General features: G+C 43.6%; 1 protein-coding gene across 1 annotated transcript in view; it reads left to right on the top strand.

Moving 5' to 3' along the window:
* The window catches only part of cacna1g (calcium channel, voltage-dependent, T type, alpha 1G subunit), a 214,238-nt gene that overhangs the window by 160,223 nt on the left and 37,024 nt on the right, over positions 1 to 16,991 (top strand). The window contains exons 21-26 of the mRNA XM_070852489.1: positions 5,634 to 5,702; positions 8,140 to 8,324; positions 14,214 to 14,340; positions 15,407 to 15,532; positions 15,639 to 15,728; positions 15,923 to 16,115. Of these exons, the coding sequence (XP_070708590.1) occupies positions 5,634 to 5,702; positions 8,140 to 8,324; positions 14,214 to 14,340; positions 15,407 to 15,532; positions 15,639 to 15,728; positions 15,923 to 16,115 (790 nt within the window). The remainder of the gene's footprint in view (positions 1 to 5,633; positions 5,703 to 8,139; positions 8,325 to 14,213; positions 14,341 to 15,406; positions 15,533 to 15,638; positions 15,729 to 15,922; positions 16,116 to 16,991) is intronic.

Below are 16,991 nucleotides of genomic sequence, written 5' to 3' on the forward strand. Positions count from 1 at the left end.
CCACCACAGCAGCCGCACTGACTTTAGTATAGAGGGCAGGCAGTATTATGGGATGCACATATATTTGTCAGCTTCCTGCCGCGGCCATCATGTCCAGTCTGCCCCCTGAGGCCATTATTGAAATGAGATGGAAATGCATGACGCAGCAAGCAGCTCGAACCAAGAGACCAAGCAGTCATTACGATGTTGAGCTGTGACGCTTATTGCTCCAGATCTCATTTGCCCATTTGCCATTTGTTTGTCCGCGTAGGCTGTTTTGAATTAATGAAGGCGATTGTGAATCGATTTCCACTCGCCGATTCTGTTTTGGCTGCGTATAACAACCAAACGTATAATTTATCACCCCCCTGAAGTACCTGCTCTACATCACCCATGGTGCCAGCCTGACAAAAGACACACGTTCTATTCTTTAAATAGAAATGTGCTCGTTGTTGCAGACTTGAAATGTTTCAGCTACAACGTTTTAGTGTGGAATGCAGGCTGAATAATTAGTTTATTGTCCTAGAAGTTATGTCACACTTTGTATTTGGCTTACAGTCCGCAGCTGTTTTGGTTTGGTGCCGGAGGTTGCCTGGATACTGTCTTGCTGCAGCTCAGTGGAAATGATTGAGGATGATTATACCACCTATTATGATTTATTATTCCTAATTGAGCTCGGGGACAATACGTCACTGTCTAGAGCTCAAAATTGAATTATATCAGCATCAACAGCACAAAATACAATCAGTTTAAGTTTTTTGAATGCACGTCATCTGCTCCATACAACATTAAGATGGCGAGATGGCGCTACACTCTGGATGGGGATGAAAGCTCCCCGTGAGGTGAGGGTTGACTCTTGTTTTGTGACAATACGCTGCTGTTCTGCTGGGACACCAACGATGTCAAATGACAGCGTTGGTGACCCGGAAGAACAGATTTTGCCCTTTGTCATTAGATTGTTCTTTATTTTTTTTAATGACAAATGGACATTTGTATTGTTTATTTCTTATTTCTTTTTGGGTGTTTTTGTTGCTCCACTTGTTTTTCTTTTTTTCTGATGAGGATGTGAGTGATGAGGAGGAGGACATGGTGGAAGCTGCCCTCTCTTTCTTCTCTGCCTTTGTTCATAACATAAAAAAAAGAAAAGAAACCCACAAATTATTGCACTTTTCACATGTTGTTTCCCAAACACCATTTCAAAGAAACTATTATATCCCTCTGCATGATTAAGTGTGGTGTGAACCATTAAAATGATACTCCACTCAAAATGTTTTGAGTACCACATCATCATATGCTGGAGGAGTTCAATGCTGCTGCATAAATGTTGCATTTTAATGGAGAATGGCAGCTATGGTGAGCTTTGATTCCTGTCAGTGACAACATTTAACTGTCTTTGGACCTCGCCACAAATCCTCCATATAACAAAAAACTGACCTTTAGGCAGGTCGCTTATAATTTATATTCATATAATTTCTGTTCAGCATGCCATTATCAATACAGGCCATATCTAAATCACACGTAATATAAGATCTTACAAACTACCAGTACAACCTTCAGTTAAAAATCTTATCGGCTCTGTTGTGCAAGTTTTTGTTTTGTCCAAAATCAGTACTGTAGTTACTCACATATACCCCTAAGTAAAATGGATTCATTATCAAAAAATACAGGCTAACCCGTAAAATGCAGGAAAGTTGCATGGACTCCACTGGCACACATAAAACATGGTTTAACAGCGAAGTACAAAATTTGGCTCAATAATAACTCATACGGTTCACAGACAAACAATCACTTGCCACATTTTCCTCACATATACAGCATGCTAATGTTGTGAGCTTAAGCCTTTTAAATTGCATTAATTAGTCTTTAAATTAATTTGTGATAATTCTTAGGTACCGCACAATAGCATAGTTGGCTCTGTTTACCAGCACTGTATCCCATAGATACTCAATATTTACAAAAATACTTATGCTACAGTATAAGTTATTCCTCCTTTCCTCCAAAATTCCCAACTGTCGCTCTATGTTCCCCATAATCTTACACTATAAACTGTGGGAAATTACACGGCAAATGACAGGAAGTTACGCTCTAAATCATGAACTGTATTATAGCATATTACTGCATTGTTTAGCAGATTACCTACCGGTTTTTCACTGGCTTGTAACTAAGCAAAGTGCCTCTCACTTTAAGTCATTGCTGGCCTCTGGCTCTGCCGCATTACTTCAAACAAGTCCGAGCTACAACGAGCTCTTCAGGCCGCTGGTTTGTGGTTGTCTTAGTCGTTGTGGTCAGACACACTGGATGCCAGGCGTTGAACCGGGAATAACACCACCACCATTAGAGATGATGAAACGAGAGGGAGGTGTTTTACTCCGTTTAAGCCCTGGTAGTACACAGAGTACCCATGTACAGAAGAGCTGTAAAGAAAAAAGCCACCACCTGTGGGTGAGGGTGGAGCAAATTTCAATTGTTTTTATGTTTTTAGACTTATTCATTACTGTTACCACTTTGTTATTTCAGTTTGTCAAAATGCAACGTCAAGTATCCAGATGGAAAAAATAAAGTAAATTGCTAAAAAGCAAATTCTGAGTTCAGTACACACAAAAACTTAATTGGCAACAGCTAAGTTCAGGTTTTACTTCTTTATCTATCTTTTTTGTTTTGTAGAGCTGAATCATTTCAGTTTGTTCAGTTTGCTTAAACATAAAGGGGGAAAGTAGCCCACTGAATATTTAGCTTCATTTTTGCAGGCCAGCTAGTTCGCAAGCTATTTGTTTGGCTTGTCAGAGCTGAATATAACAAAATGTTGAAATGACGTCTGTTTAACATTGTTTGATTAGATTTTATTATCTATTATTTTGTTCATTTGTCGATCAAAAGTATAAACTGAAAGTTCATATTTGTGCTTCATTATTGCTGAAACGATGATTTTTGGGCTGTAAAAAGCTGTTTGTGTGCTGCTGTGTGAGCTAAATTGCCAGTTTTTTTTTTTTTTCATTTAATTTGGCCAAATATAAGCACATACAAGCAAAGGGTAACTTCAAATTAATATTGTTTCATCTTAACAGACTCTCTAGCTAACACGGCTACAGCTACAGTGGGGCAAAAAAGTATTTAGTCAGCCACCAATTGTGCAAGTTCTCCCACTTAAAAAGATGAGAGAGGCCTGTAATTTTCATCATAGGTACACTTCAACTATGAGCGACAGAATGGGGGGGGAAGAATCCAGGAAATCACATTGTAGGATTTTTAATGAATTAATTGGTAAATTCCTCAGTAAAATAAGTATTTGGTCACCTACAAACAAGCAAGATTAGTAACTTGTTGTCAGTATAAAAGACACCTGTCCACAACCTCAAACAGTCACACTCCAAACTCCACTATGGCCAAGACCAAAGAGCTGTCAAAGGACACCAGAAACAAAATTGTAGACCTGCACCAGGCTGGGAAGACTGAATCTGCAATAGGTAAGCAGCTTGGTGTGAAGAAATCAACTGTGGGAGCAATTATTAGAAAATGGAAGACATACAAGACCACTGATAATCTCCCTCGATCTGGGGCTCCACGCAAGATCTCACCCCGTGGGGTCAAAATGATCACAAGAACGGTGAGCAAAAATCCCAGAACCACACGGGGGGACCTAGCGAATGACCTGCAGAAAGCTGGGACCAAAGTGACAAAGGCTACCATCAGTAACACACTACGCCACCAGGGACTCAAATCCTGCAGTGCCAGACGTGTCCCCCTGCTTAAGCCAGTACATGTCCAGGCCCGTCTGTTTGCTAGAGAGCATTTGGTTGATGCAGAAGAGGATTGGGAGAATGTCATATGGTCAGATAAAACCAAAATAGAACTTTTTGGTAAAAACTCAATTTGTCGTGTTTGGAGGAGAAAGTTGCATCCAAAGAACACCATACCTACTGTGAAGCATGGGGGTGGAAACATCATGCTTTGGGGGTGTTTTTCTGCAAAGGGACCAGGACGACTGATCCGTGTAAAGGAAAGAATGAATGGGGCCATGTATCGTGAGATTTTGAGTGAAAACCTCCTTCCATCAGCAAGGGCATTGAAGATGAAACGTGGCTGGGTCTTTCAGCATGACAATGATCCCAAACATACCGCCCGGGCAACGAAGGAGTGGCTTTGTAAGAAGCATTTCAAGGTCCTGGAGTGGCCACGCCAGTCTCCAGATCTCAACCCCATAGAAAATCTTTGGAGGGAGTTGAAAGTCCGTGTTGCCCAGCGACAGCCCCAAAACATCACTGCTCTAGAGGAGATCTGCATGGAGGAACGGGCCAAAATACCAGCAGTGTGTGAAAACCTTGTGAAGACTTACAGAAAACGTTTGACCTCTGTCATTGCCAACAAAAGGTATATAACAAAGTATTGAGATGAACTTTTGTTATTGACCAAATACTTATTTTCCACCATAATTTGCAAAAAAATTCTTTAAAAATCAGACAATGTGATTTTCTGGATTTTTTTTCTCATTTTGTCTCTCATAGTTGAGGTATACCTATGATGAAAATTACAGGCCTCTCTCATCTTTTTAAGTGGGAGAACTTGCACAATTGGTGGCTGACTAAATACTTTTTTGCCCCACTGTATGTACATATTTGTGTAACATATTTGTGTTCCCCCTGCCTGCTCTTGCCCTCCTCTCATTCCCTACCACACGCCCAGTAGTTCATAATGAATGAAAGCATAAAAAAAATTGTTCACAGAGGACAGAGAACGGCTGCTGTCAAGCCTGGAATTTATAAACCGTCACGGCAGCATTCCCAGTGATGTCATGCCTGACATTCCCAGAGACTTCACAAAAAGCGCTGCAGAACTGCCATCTCTGTGTTTATGTGTGTGTGTGTGTGTGTGTGTGTGTGTGTGTCATTTTGAGTTCCTCGGAGCATGGGTGACGGTGGTCGGAGGCCGTGGGAAAGGCAGCCACCTACACCCGCTCACACACACACACGCAAACACACACGCACACACACATTGTTGTGTCTCCTCAGACCGAAGGGAAGTAGGGTAAATAAGCAGTCAGTGAAGGGATCTTATTCTTGCTAGCTGGCTTGTTTTTTCTCCCCAGTCCTTGTTTAGCTCAGTAAATAGGCTCCCAATCTCCACTTCATGCACACCCACTACTGAGCCACGCCGCCTCAGGCACCAGGGGAGGATGGAGTGCAGTAATGTGCATGTAGATGGAGATCCAGTGGCTCGGTCCTGATGGTGTTGTGTTGCGTGCACGCTCACACGAAGTGACGGTGTAGCTCCGATTAAAAATAACTTGTTTGATTGAGAGATTCCAGCTTTAAGTTCCTGTTTCGGCATGACTTAAGCGCTTCAGTCGGTGTTTTTTCCACCGATAAAAGGGAACATTCAATTTTTGTCCCAATGGTTAGTTGCCTCGCTTGAATATTTCCTGTAATGCTATTAAATAGTAAACTTTATAATTGCCTGCCAGCCATCATTAGTGAGCGCGACAGGAAAATAGCTCCCTCATACATTATTCAGCTGTACACCAGATCTATTTAGAAGCAGACAACGAACAAACTAAGTATACTTCACAAAGTAGTAAAACAAAAATGTGAATTTTAAGCCATTGCAAAGATTAGCATATACCTCAACTCAGCCAGGTCTCTCTTTTTTCTTCACTGCAGGAGCGGATCTTCCTCACATTGTCCAATTACATCTTCACGGCGATCTTTGTGGCTGAGATGACTATAAAGGTGAGACACTGTGGATTTCTACTGTCACGTAGCATCAGTTGGTAAAACCCCTCTGTGAGAGGCTTCATGGCTTACTTCGTAAAGCCCACTGCAAATTTTGTGAAAGGTTTTGGTTATTTTAGCCATCGTTTCATGAGATTTTGCAGATCAGGACTTTTTGGTACCATAAAAACACGGGTTGCGTCACATCGCGCGCCCTCATCATTTGTTTCCAGGTTTGAAAGAGACGAAACGTGACGTGTGTGTTCACTCACAATGTGGAAATTTTGCATAAGATGGAGAAATCCAGATTCCAAAAACTGCACAGACGCAAAGCTGCAGAAAAAAATTGTCTGCCAGGGACCCGCATGTACCGTAAGCCCCCGAAAGCACAAAGAAAAGACAGGGCTGGGAGGGAGGAAAGTGGGAGGAAGAGAATGAGGGATCGAGACTCAAACAGACAGTGAACACAGGCAATGCGCAGACATGCACACACACTCCCAGAGCTGTTTCATAATGCTTAGTGCTGGATTGTCTTGCCAGTATTCAAATGGGGCATCTTTGAATGGAGGTCCATGCAGGCGTGGGTCGGAGCGGACGCATGCAGAGGGGAGGAAAGTTCATGGGTGTCACTCAAACCTCTGTCTCTATTTTTGGCTCCAGTGCGATTGGCGGGCTAATGAACGCACACACACACACACACACACACACACACACAGCTTTGGTTGGAGGAGTTAATCTCCCAATAATCTCTAAGTGTAGTGCAAAAAGCACAGCAGGCCATGATTGGCTATCAGCTAACATGTTGCCACATCAGAACTTTGAGGTGGAGGTTCGTCATGGTGGAGGAACTGTTTACGTCTCACCTACGTAAATGTCAGAATACAGCAATGTATGAACACACCGTTGTAGGTTATTACACCATTACATGTCCAGTGTTCACATTTTTACTGAAGTTAAAGTCAGTAGTGGAAAGTCATGCTGTAAGGCTTTCAGACATCCTGTATTGCTTTCAAATATTTATTCTCCTATAGATCATCTTCTCTTCTTTAATGTTCTCTCTGCTAAATCAACACATACGCAGGCTTGATTTACTCTTCTTTCCCTTTTAAGTCTTTTGTTTGGGGAAGTAATCTCTTTATGTGTGCATTTGGAACCTGTTGACATCAATGATGAATTGATTCATGTTAATTGATTCATAAAGATGAAGTTTCCCCATTTCCCACTGTTGGTCGCCACACTGTTTTTTCAGGGCACGTCTGTGTTCACCAGTGAAGTCAGTAACGTTGTTTGCTGAGCCGGGCACTCACGAGCTACAATTTTGACATTAAAACGCATTTTTGGTGGAATTTTCAACACATGTGCCCAAATATACAAAAGCAGCCCATCTTTGAGGACACAAACATGCATAACAGAACTTTTCTTTTTCATCTTCCAACCTTCAGGTTCATCCTATGGCCCTTTGCACTTTGTGACCACTGGACTTAAATACTTATCTGCTTTACTGTGTAGTTAAAACTAACTACAATTAAACCAGCTACAACAGTAAATGTATGAGTAGGAATACAGGACTTTTTTCTTTGTAATGGAGTATGTTTAAATTGGTGTATTGGTACTTTTAATTAAGTAAAAGACCTGAATATTATAACTGGTTTAAGTACGTTAGTAGAATAGCTTATTTCAGTGCGTTATATTAGAATATACAGTTTTTCCATTATTTGGTCATTATTGTGAACGTTGTGTAGTAGAAGTATAGTGGAGCAAGTCATGGAAGGCATAATTACCTCAAACTTTTAGGTATAACGAGTATAACCAGTGGAAGCTCTCACAGAGGCCAGCCTTTGTTCATAAAGTTTGATCGGCCTCTTTGATGATTCTCCTGCCACATTATTCATGTAGGCTACAGTATGCACTGTTGTGCACTGATTAGCATTGACTAATGTAGATTATCCTCCATCCATCTCCCTTCCTCTCTTGATCTCCTCAGTCACAATAGGTGTTTAAAAATGCATGAAGCAAAAATAGTAGCTTTCGCATGATTTAATAAGTTAAGAAAAAAACAAACCAAAGCCAGCAGTCTCCATAATTTTCTGGCAGAATAAATGATGAGTGGAACCTATAGAATAAGATATGCGGTCCGAACAACTCTTGCAGCTTTTATGAGCTTCGCTGCCAAGTTCCAAGTAAACAGTCACTGCAGAGTCAATAGGCTGTGCATATAGGACATCAAGCACTGACTCCTAACAAAAGATGGCTTCATAATAAACAAATCTACAAGTGGGCAGACCAAAATGCATATTTGATATGTGTATCATTTCATTCCATTTACATTTGGAATTAATATTCAGTCTTAAATGTATTCCAGCCAAATTGTGTTATATCAGCAGTAAGACACAGTAGTAGCAGTAGCACTGCAGTATGTTCATGCACCCTGCCTCTGCGCCCTGTTTGTGTCCAGATCGTAGCTTTGGGCTGGTGTTTCGGGGACAAGGTCTACCTGAGAAGCAGCTGGAACATTCTGGATGGGATGTTGGTGATGATCTCGGTCATTGACATCCTGGTGTCTCTCATCTCCAATTCTGGCACCAAGATCCTGGGCATGCTCAGAGTGCTCAGGCTGCTGAGGACCCTGAGGCCGCTGCGGTAAGTGAAGAAATTTAGCTACAAATCTCTCCTTCGCCCAGACTCATGACACGATAAAAGCACCCGATGTAGATGTTGTGCTGTAAGACGGAGGTGAAAACAAACTGAGCTTTTCCTCGGCGCTGACACGTACCACTTTCAGGAGCTTCTGGGAGATGTGTGTGTAGGCATTTATTTTAGCGTGCAATCATGCGTGTGTTATTGTCAGTGTGTACACAATTGCTCAGTTGTGTTTATTTGAGCGGAAATAAAGCGGAAATCACCAATTTTGAGGCCATATTTGTACTTAGATCTACAAATGTGTGTGTGCATGTGTGTATGAGAAAGAGAGAGAGGGAGAGAGACACAGGCAGACAGACAGACACAGAGGGAATTCAAGAATGTGTCTTTGTGTGCTATAGTAGTTTTAGCCTCAGTGTGTATGAGTATGAGTGTGTGTGTGTGTGTGTGTGAGTGTTTGCGTGTGTGCCATTTGCATGTGTGTGGCTTCATGCATGACCAGGCTCCCAGCAGCACGCTCGATGTCTCATCTCGTGGAGGGGAGCTCTCGAGGCTTTGCCCTCTCCTGAATATTTATCACCGTTCAGAAGAAGAGCACGCAAATCAAATATTGATTTTCATTCTGCCAAATTTACCCACTAACCACCACTGATCTTTTCTGTCTCCTTTTTTCCTTTTCTCCTTTGTGATGTTTACCTTTGACGTGAAGGTGAAATCGTGTTCCTCGCCCTGCCTTCAAAGTGTTACATTGAGTTTATACGCTTATACTTCCATACTTGTATGAACTCGGTAGAGAGTCTGTATGTGCTTGACATTATCTTTCTGTGTATTTACATTGAGTATGCACACTCTGTGACCCGTGCTCCAGAGTGCTGGGTCAGAACTGTAGTGCTCAGTGATGAATGGGGATTGTTACAGTCCCAGCAGGATGGACCGTCAACAAATTTGCGGCCAAAGTTTGATTTGTAAGTTAATGGATGATTCCAGTTTATTGCTGTTGGGTCTCATTCTTGTATTTTTTTGTCCGTCATTCGTGCCAAGTAGAGTGAATAAATTGAAACCGCACAATGTTGCTAAAAACTCCGAAAGAGCAAGAAGAACAAGCAGTCGGACTTTTGCTCCAATCCTCAATGCAGTCAAACTGATTTTGAAAAAAAAAAAAAAACAGAAGTGAAAGGTCCCAGACTGTCCACTTTAAACATCCATCAATAGATAGTACTGATGTTTGCTCTCTAGCTCACAAAGATGATAACTTTTTGAACTGCTACGGGAGCAGCAGATGCTTCTTCAACAAGCTTCCGTGGCGCCTTATTAGTTAAAAACTTGCATTCTGCCCACTTCCAAGTGAAATGTTAATGTGACATTACAAAGTGCACTTGCTGTCAGACAAGGAGCTTTTCTAATTAGATCTGGTGCAACTGTGACAAACAGAGCACTTGAAAAGAGTACCTGATTCTGAACTGCTGCTGAATCCTCCGTCTCTAAGTCATTCTGCTGTTTACCCCCCCCCCCCCTCTTATTTAATCCCCAGAGGGCGGCGATTCTGACGCTGTATTAATGTCGAGTAAGGAGGGTTTTAAAGTCAGATTAGAACATATGTAGCAATTACAGGAGGAAATTAGACAAAAATGTTAAGTTAGGGGGACGTACTGTATTCTCAGGAGCAAAGGGCAAACGGTTCTCTAGAGGGTGATGTCTTCAGTTTGAGGAAGATGCAAAATGGCAGGGAGAGAACTGGGATTAGGAAAGCTGTGTGGAGACAGGCAGAGGAGGACGGAGGGCAAAACCAAGAGAGGATGGAAAAGGAGAGAGAGAGAAGGAAGGAGGAAAGAGCTGAGCGCGGTAGCTTGGCTCTCTCCATCCCCGAGGCAGCAGATGAGTTTCAAGAAAGCAATACTGTAAAATCATTTCTAAGGTAGTTATTAACTTTCAATCCAAAAGGAGGAGCAAAGCATTAAAGGCTATAGCATATTAAGCTTTTAGAGTGCTGCTGTGGGTATACTGTATGGCTTGGTAATCATGTCCTTTAAACCCTGTTAGAGATAATTCAGTCTGGTCAACACGGCGTGGAATAACTGCTTGTGCTGCATTAAACATTTGTGGAGCCGGAGCTACAAGTGCTTCTGCAACACGGCACAAACCTAATCTATTTATTTTAAAGGATGGATCCGTTTGTCAATAATTAAAACGCAGCAAATGCGTCAGATGCAGCAGCAGTAATAGCTGCTCTCAGAGGATACAGGGGCTCAGAGAGAGGTTCAGTCACGATGGGTGTCGCTTTCTTTGTCCCTGCCCTCCTCAGGGGCCGCTCTTATTTGCCAACATTTGGTCTTGCTAAGACCCAAGTGTCCAAGTATATCCCTGCATGGCATGGTATTCAGGGTATCGGCAGTATGACATGCTGAGAGAATGTGCTGGGTAACAGCTTGTGAGCAAAATAAAGAGGCCGTCCTTTAACCCGGAGTTAATATCGCTCATTATCGTACGATCGGCTGCTTCAAAAAAAATCTGTAAAAGAACCAGACAGTCAGTGGACAAAATGTCAGTCTTCATCATTAGTGTAATTCATTACAAATCAACTCCCCAAATAGCTTGATTTAATGAACGAATTCTGACCAATTTCTATGTAAACAAACCAAGTTAAACTCAGAGACCTTAACTGTAAGTCAATAAAAAAACGTGTCAGCTATAAAGTTAAAAACAGCTTCTCTCCAAAACTCTCCAAATTGTGCCTGTCAAACACACCACAGGGTAGCTGCCGCGTCGTAATCCTCTGATGGTTTCGGTATCAGCTTGTTGTCACTCCAGTTCGATTGCGGCGGACTCCAGCTCGCTGGCTGTTTTGAATTAAATATGAGCTCGTCTGTGTCTTCCCCTCTGGCAGTACAGCACACGTGGGGTTCACACAGGCAGCATCATCATCATATTCTCAGACCGATTGCTACATGTGTTGGTGTCGGCGTTATTGCAGCAGGCAGGCGACGCTGTGTTCGTGAATGTGTCTGCGCGCAAGGTGTCTGCCGCTGTTTGTTTCTCATCAGAGACGTTAATGGCGTGCTTTGCAATAGTGGAGGCATGTGCAGTGTGCATCTGTGTGTGGGACAGAATGATGCATCGGGTTTGTTTAAGAGCACACACACACACACACACACACCTCTGCAGTCATTCATCAAGCCCACACCCTGAGCTTTAGGGCCAGCCTCGGGGAAGGCCCAGAGGTTCGCACCCACTGTCACCAAATGGCATTTTTATGTCACCCAACACCACCTACAACTGGTCTGCAATTCAGCTGCAACCCAGAAACACCACCCCACCCCACGCCCGCCACGATGTATCCATTAATTGTACCTGCCACACTCCCAGGCTCCATTGCAGGGGGACTGATTTAAACAGCTTCATGCTGTTTGTGAGGTCAAGGCTATTGATAAACCCCCCCCCCCCGTGGCTGACCCATGTCAGCTCAGCCTTTAAGCTCATCCGTCACTTTATGATGATGTAATTATCCCAAGGCTTTTTTCTTTTTTTGCCATTGTGTCTTTTATGTGACAGAGCCAGCTGTGGCCAATTAACTCAGCGCATGATAACCATTCTTCAAGACATTTCGATTATGTTTGCGCAACACCTGAATTCATTGGCTTCCAGCTCACATTAGCACTTCGCGAGAACAGCGAGCGGTGAGGTTTGACAGATGAAGAGGAAGGAAGGTTGTAACAAAAAGAGAGCAGGAGGAAATGTAGCACAGCAAGGTGGAATGAGAACTAAAGCTTAGACCAAACAAAAAAAAACAAAAAAAGAAATAGCAGCTGTCTCATTTTTTATTCCCTCTATATCCTTGCAATCTACCGGCCCTCCTCTCCTCCCTCTACTCCCCATTTCTATCTCCCTGCATCTCTTAATTACACCCAGTGTTTGCACTGTGGGAGCACGCCTGCCACTTACTGCCCGACTCGTTCTCCTTCCTCAGTGTGAGGGATACACCGCTGGAGGAGAGAGATGGGTGGTGTGTGTGTGTGTGTGTGTGTGTGTGTGTGTGTGCAGGTGTTGTGCATGGCAGCAGACTCTTTCCCGCTCCTTTGTACAGCACACAAAACAAGAACACGCTGTGAACCACTTTGAAATTATGCAGCGAGGTAGATTAGAAGAAGCGAGCTCCAACTTTTTCTCCCTCCATCCAACTCCTCCTCGTCCTTTTTCCTTTTTCCTTTTTCCTTTTTCGTGTCATATGCAAATAGACTTTAAGGAGAGGGGCCAATGGCAGAGTGTGTCCTTCACGTTCCGCATCATCAGAGTGTATTGACTCGTAATAAGAGGCTCGTCTCTCCTTCGTTCCCCTCCTTAATAAGCCCTTTCACTTTAGCATATTTGTCAGAGTGGAGCTCAAAAGGAGAACATGATGTAAAGAGGTAGAGAGGTCGGCTCAGGGTTTTCATATGCAAAGCAGCAATGTGTGGAAACATCTATTTTTGCAGGTAATATGTGATCTGAGGGGCTGAGTTGGAGGACGGCCGTGAACGATGTGTTTCTGTCCACGTTGGAATCTGGAAACTCACAAAAATTTTATTTAATTTTTAAATTTTTTTTATTTAATCTTTTCTCAAGCTTGTTTTTCTTTTTCCTCCCTCTTAAATGTTCTAAATGGTGATGCCCCTACTAGTGTAAAGATGACAGGTTGAACTAAATCAGGAGCAAAAACCCATGCAAGTGAACAAGTAAATGAAACTACCTTGAAATATAATCATAATGATCTAAACATTAGACTAGAAGAGATAGATCTACCGAGCCTCTTCAGCTGGTCCTCGCAGTGTTTTGTGCTCTGCCTCACTGTCTCACAGTTGCCTAAATACAAGCACACACAAACACTTGAACTGAACTACCTGCAGTTGCTGAGGAATTCGGTGCAAATGTGCTCACCACAGCAGCACAACTGCATCAATCCTGAGAGGAGACACATGCAGGTGCAGCTCTTGAACAATAGTACCCTCCATAGCTCAGCAGAGGTACTGCATCGCCACATGGTTTTCCAATAGAATGTCAAGTGAGGCAATGAGGTGTAGCTATTGGCTCGCTATTCTCCGATCAGGGTTATTGATCGGTGGCCTTGATCGGCCCTGGCCTGTTATCATCTCTTAATGTGCTATTGACCCTTCCTTCACTCAACTGTGCGTTGAGGGGGGGACATGCGATACAAGCAGAGACTAATAGATAAGGACAGAGCAGATTATCACCTTGACAGCTTCTTTGTCTGTGTAGTAATGTTTTCTCTTTTGCGACTTTTCATGTATCATCTTGTCTCTCACATCATATTGACTTGCTCCGTGTGTGTGTGTGTGTGTGTGTGTGTGTGTGTGTGTGTGCGTGCATTGACAGGTCTTATGTAGTATGTGTGTGTTTGTGTTTTACCCCGATGGAGAAGCTCAGCTGCAGTGCAGAGCAGCGCCGGGTGCCATGCTGGCACTAATTAAACATCCTCATCGGTCCGTTGGCTTAATTAGATGTGTCTGTTTCCTTGACTGCAGAAATGAAAGGAAGCAGAGGGAGGTGTGAAAGAGAGACAACGATGGTTTTTTAAGAGGGGCAGGGGTGAATGAAAGAGATTATGAGTAATCTGTGTTCTGGTTTGGAAAGTTCTGTGCAAAATGTGTGCAAATGTGAAAAAGGGTTTCTGACTCTGGTAAACAAAGGGAAGAAAAAAGGGTTGGTGTGTGTGCGCAGACAGGGCGAGGGCCTGGGGGTGTGTGGGGGTTTGCGGGTTGGAACGCTGCAGGCGTCCCTGCTCCATCTGGTATGAGCTGTACTGTAAGTGACCCAAGAGTAGCCTGCGCAGACACACACACTCAACACACACATGCAGGCAACGCACTAATATCCTATTATGTGCTGTCATGCCAGCGTGATCAGCCGAGCCCCAGGTCTGAAGCTGGTGGTGGAGACCCTGATGTCATCACTGAAGCCCATTGGCAACATTGTGGTCATCTGCTGCGCCTTCTTCATTATCTTCGGCATCCTGGGAGTACAGGTGAGGGGGCAGGGTGAGGAGAGGGGAGGAGAGGGGAGGATGCAAACAGAAATAATGAGAAAACGAAAATGCCGGAAAACTGCAGTCTAGCCTCCTATGACACAGAAACATTATCCTCCTCCTGCCACACTGCAACAGTTTGACACGTGACAAATATTCCCATAATCCTTTACTTTCTCCTGTCCCATCTTGGTAGTATATACATCATGAAATCTTAGCAAAAAAATTGTTTTTCCATGTACACTCCACGTTATAACTCATGCGTTATGGACACTTATGTATGCTTATCTGATGCCAATGGAGGTTTCATGGCTAACAGCCCAAGGACCAATCTATACCAACGAGCTCTGTGCCCTTGTCACAGCCCAGCTCCTGTCTGCCATCACCATGTTTATGTCCATAAACCATCTGTTCATGTAAAGCAGTGTCATGAAGGTTTAGTGGCTGTGAAGATACCACGAGACAGTGATGGGAAGCTGCCACTCATTGAAAGGCACCCATAGAATTCACTGCACCGTCCTCACTGTCCGCTTTTGAAAATATGAATGTAAAATATGTATGTGATATATTTTATACAGCAGCCACCGCTGTATTTTCTATTCTAGTTTCCAGGTGCAACTCTTGGGTGACCCCTAATCCTAGTTAGTGCCCTTACCCTGAACGTGGACCTTTGCCAGATCTAGTTCTGGGTCAGAGATGGCTTTCGCACTACTCACTGAGCGCCATTGCAACACATTCCTTCGACATTTAGTGAAATACGCACATTTGCTTTCTTGCCAAGAAATATGTGAGAAGATCAGTACCACACTCATGTCTGTGCAGTGAACATACGGCTACAGCCAGCAGCAGGTTAGCTTAGCTCAGCATGAAGCTAACCTGGCTGTCTGAAGACAACAAAATCCAAGAGAAGTGAATGTTTCTGGGAATGTGTTTCTGCTGGTCCCTCCACCCTATCAAGTAGACGCATTAGAGCCACAAAAAGCATAAATTAGTCAATTAATCAATTTTTAAAAAGTTTTAAAAGTTTGCTGTAGAATAAATGGTGTGTCTGTGTTTTTCTCCCCAGCTTTTCAAGGGGAAGTTCTTCGTTTGTCAAGGAGAAGACGTAAGGAACATTACCAACAAGTCAGACTGTTTGATTGCCAACAACAAATGGGTCAGACACAAGTACAACTTCGACAACTTGGGACAGGTGATCAGCAATGTTTGGTTGAGCTGATCCAATATGACGTTTTTGCAAACCTTTTAGGGTAGTGTGTATTTCTATCTCACCCCTTCTTCCCTATTTTGTGTCTCAGGCTTTGATGTCTCTGTTTGTGCTGGCGTCAAAAGATGGCTGGGTGGATATAATGTATGACGGACTAGACGCTGTAGGAGTTGACCAACAGGTTAAATATATTCAAACTCTCTCACAGACCTACAAACATGCCTGTACACACATGTAAAAGCACGCATCATTTGGCTATAGCTGGACAAAATCATTTGGGGCCATCCCCTCAAAGCTATGCACTGATACTATCTGTAAAATAGGACCTCTAATGTAAATGTCTCTAAAATCCTCTGTATCCTGTGTGTCTTTCAGCCGGTAATGAACTACAACCCGTGGATGCTGCTCTACTTCATCTCCTTCCTGCTGATCGTCGCATTTTTCGTGCTCAACATGTTCGTGGGTGTAGTGGTGGAGAACTTCCACAAGTGCCGGCGCCACCAGGAGGCAGAGGAGGCCAAGCGCAGGGAGGAGAAGAGACTGAAACGCATGGAGAAAAAGAGACGGAGTAAGGAGAAGGAGCTGGCTGGTCGGTAGTCTTTCCACATCTTTCTGAGTCCTGCTTGATTTGAGCCTGAGCCTTTTTTTTTTTGCTTTTTGATTTGGTTTGGCCGAATCCGGAAGAACGCAATTAGTAAGCTAGTACCAACTACAGTTGCTACTCTGCGGTAGAACCTTGCCTTTTTTCCTTGACCATCCCTTACCCCCTTCCTTGTAGGCCCTCTGGCTACTTTTTGTTGCAGTGTGGTAGTCGCCTATTCTGGCTGTGCAGACCCTGCTACTGACTGTGGAGGCTCTTCTTCAACTCCAGCATCAAATTGATCAGGCTGGGTGTTAAGAGAAGCTTCCATAATCAGCCGGTTTGCAGAGCTGGGGCAGCTGACCGCTGGTGTTAGCCCCCCCTCCTCCCTGCCCTTCTTTCCCTCTTCCCCTACCTTGCCTGGTCTACCGTAGACACCGTGCTTGGGATGGCCCCTTGGAGCATGCCCAGTGAGTGCTGACAGACGGGGCTTGCATGGTGGTGGGTATACAGAGCTAGAGGGAGGGGGAGTTGTTGATCATTTAATCGTCCTAAACGAAAACGAGACGACCCCCCTCCCTTCCCCTCTTCTGCATGTGGTTTAGTACAGCCGCAGGGGCAGGGATAGACAAAAATCTGGAGGAAAATGAAGAGTTTCTCGCTAGTTTTCCCGTAGTCAAGATCTGATATCACTTGGGGGGGACTTGTAGGAGTTATAGGTAATTCCCTGCCTCTTCCCCCTCCCCTCCGGCTGTATAGGAGTTGGTGACAAACTGCTTGGTTTGTTTTTATTCTTTCCACTGCCTCCTACACGCAAAAGCACAAGCTAGCATCTGCTAGCATTAGACTTTTTGTGAATTTGGT

This window comes from Pempheris klunzingeri, chromosome 20 (genome assembly GCF_042242105.1).
Source record: "Pempheris klunzingeri isolate RE-2024b chromosome 20, fPemKlu1.hap1, whole genome shotgun sequence".
NCBI classification, from domain to species: Eukaryota; Metazoa; Chordata; class Actinopteri; order Acropomatiformes; family Pempheridae; genus Pempheris; species Pempheris klunzingeri.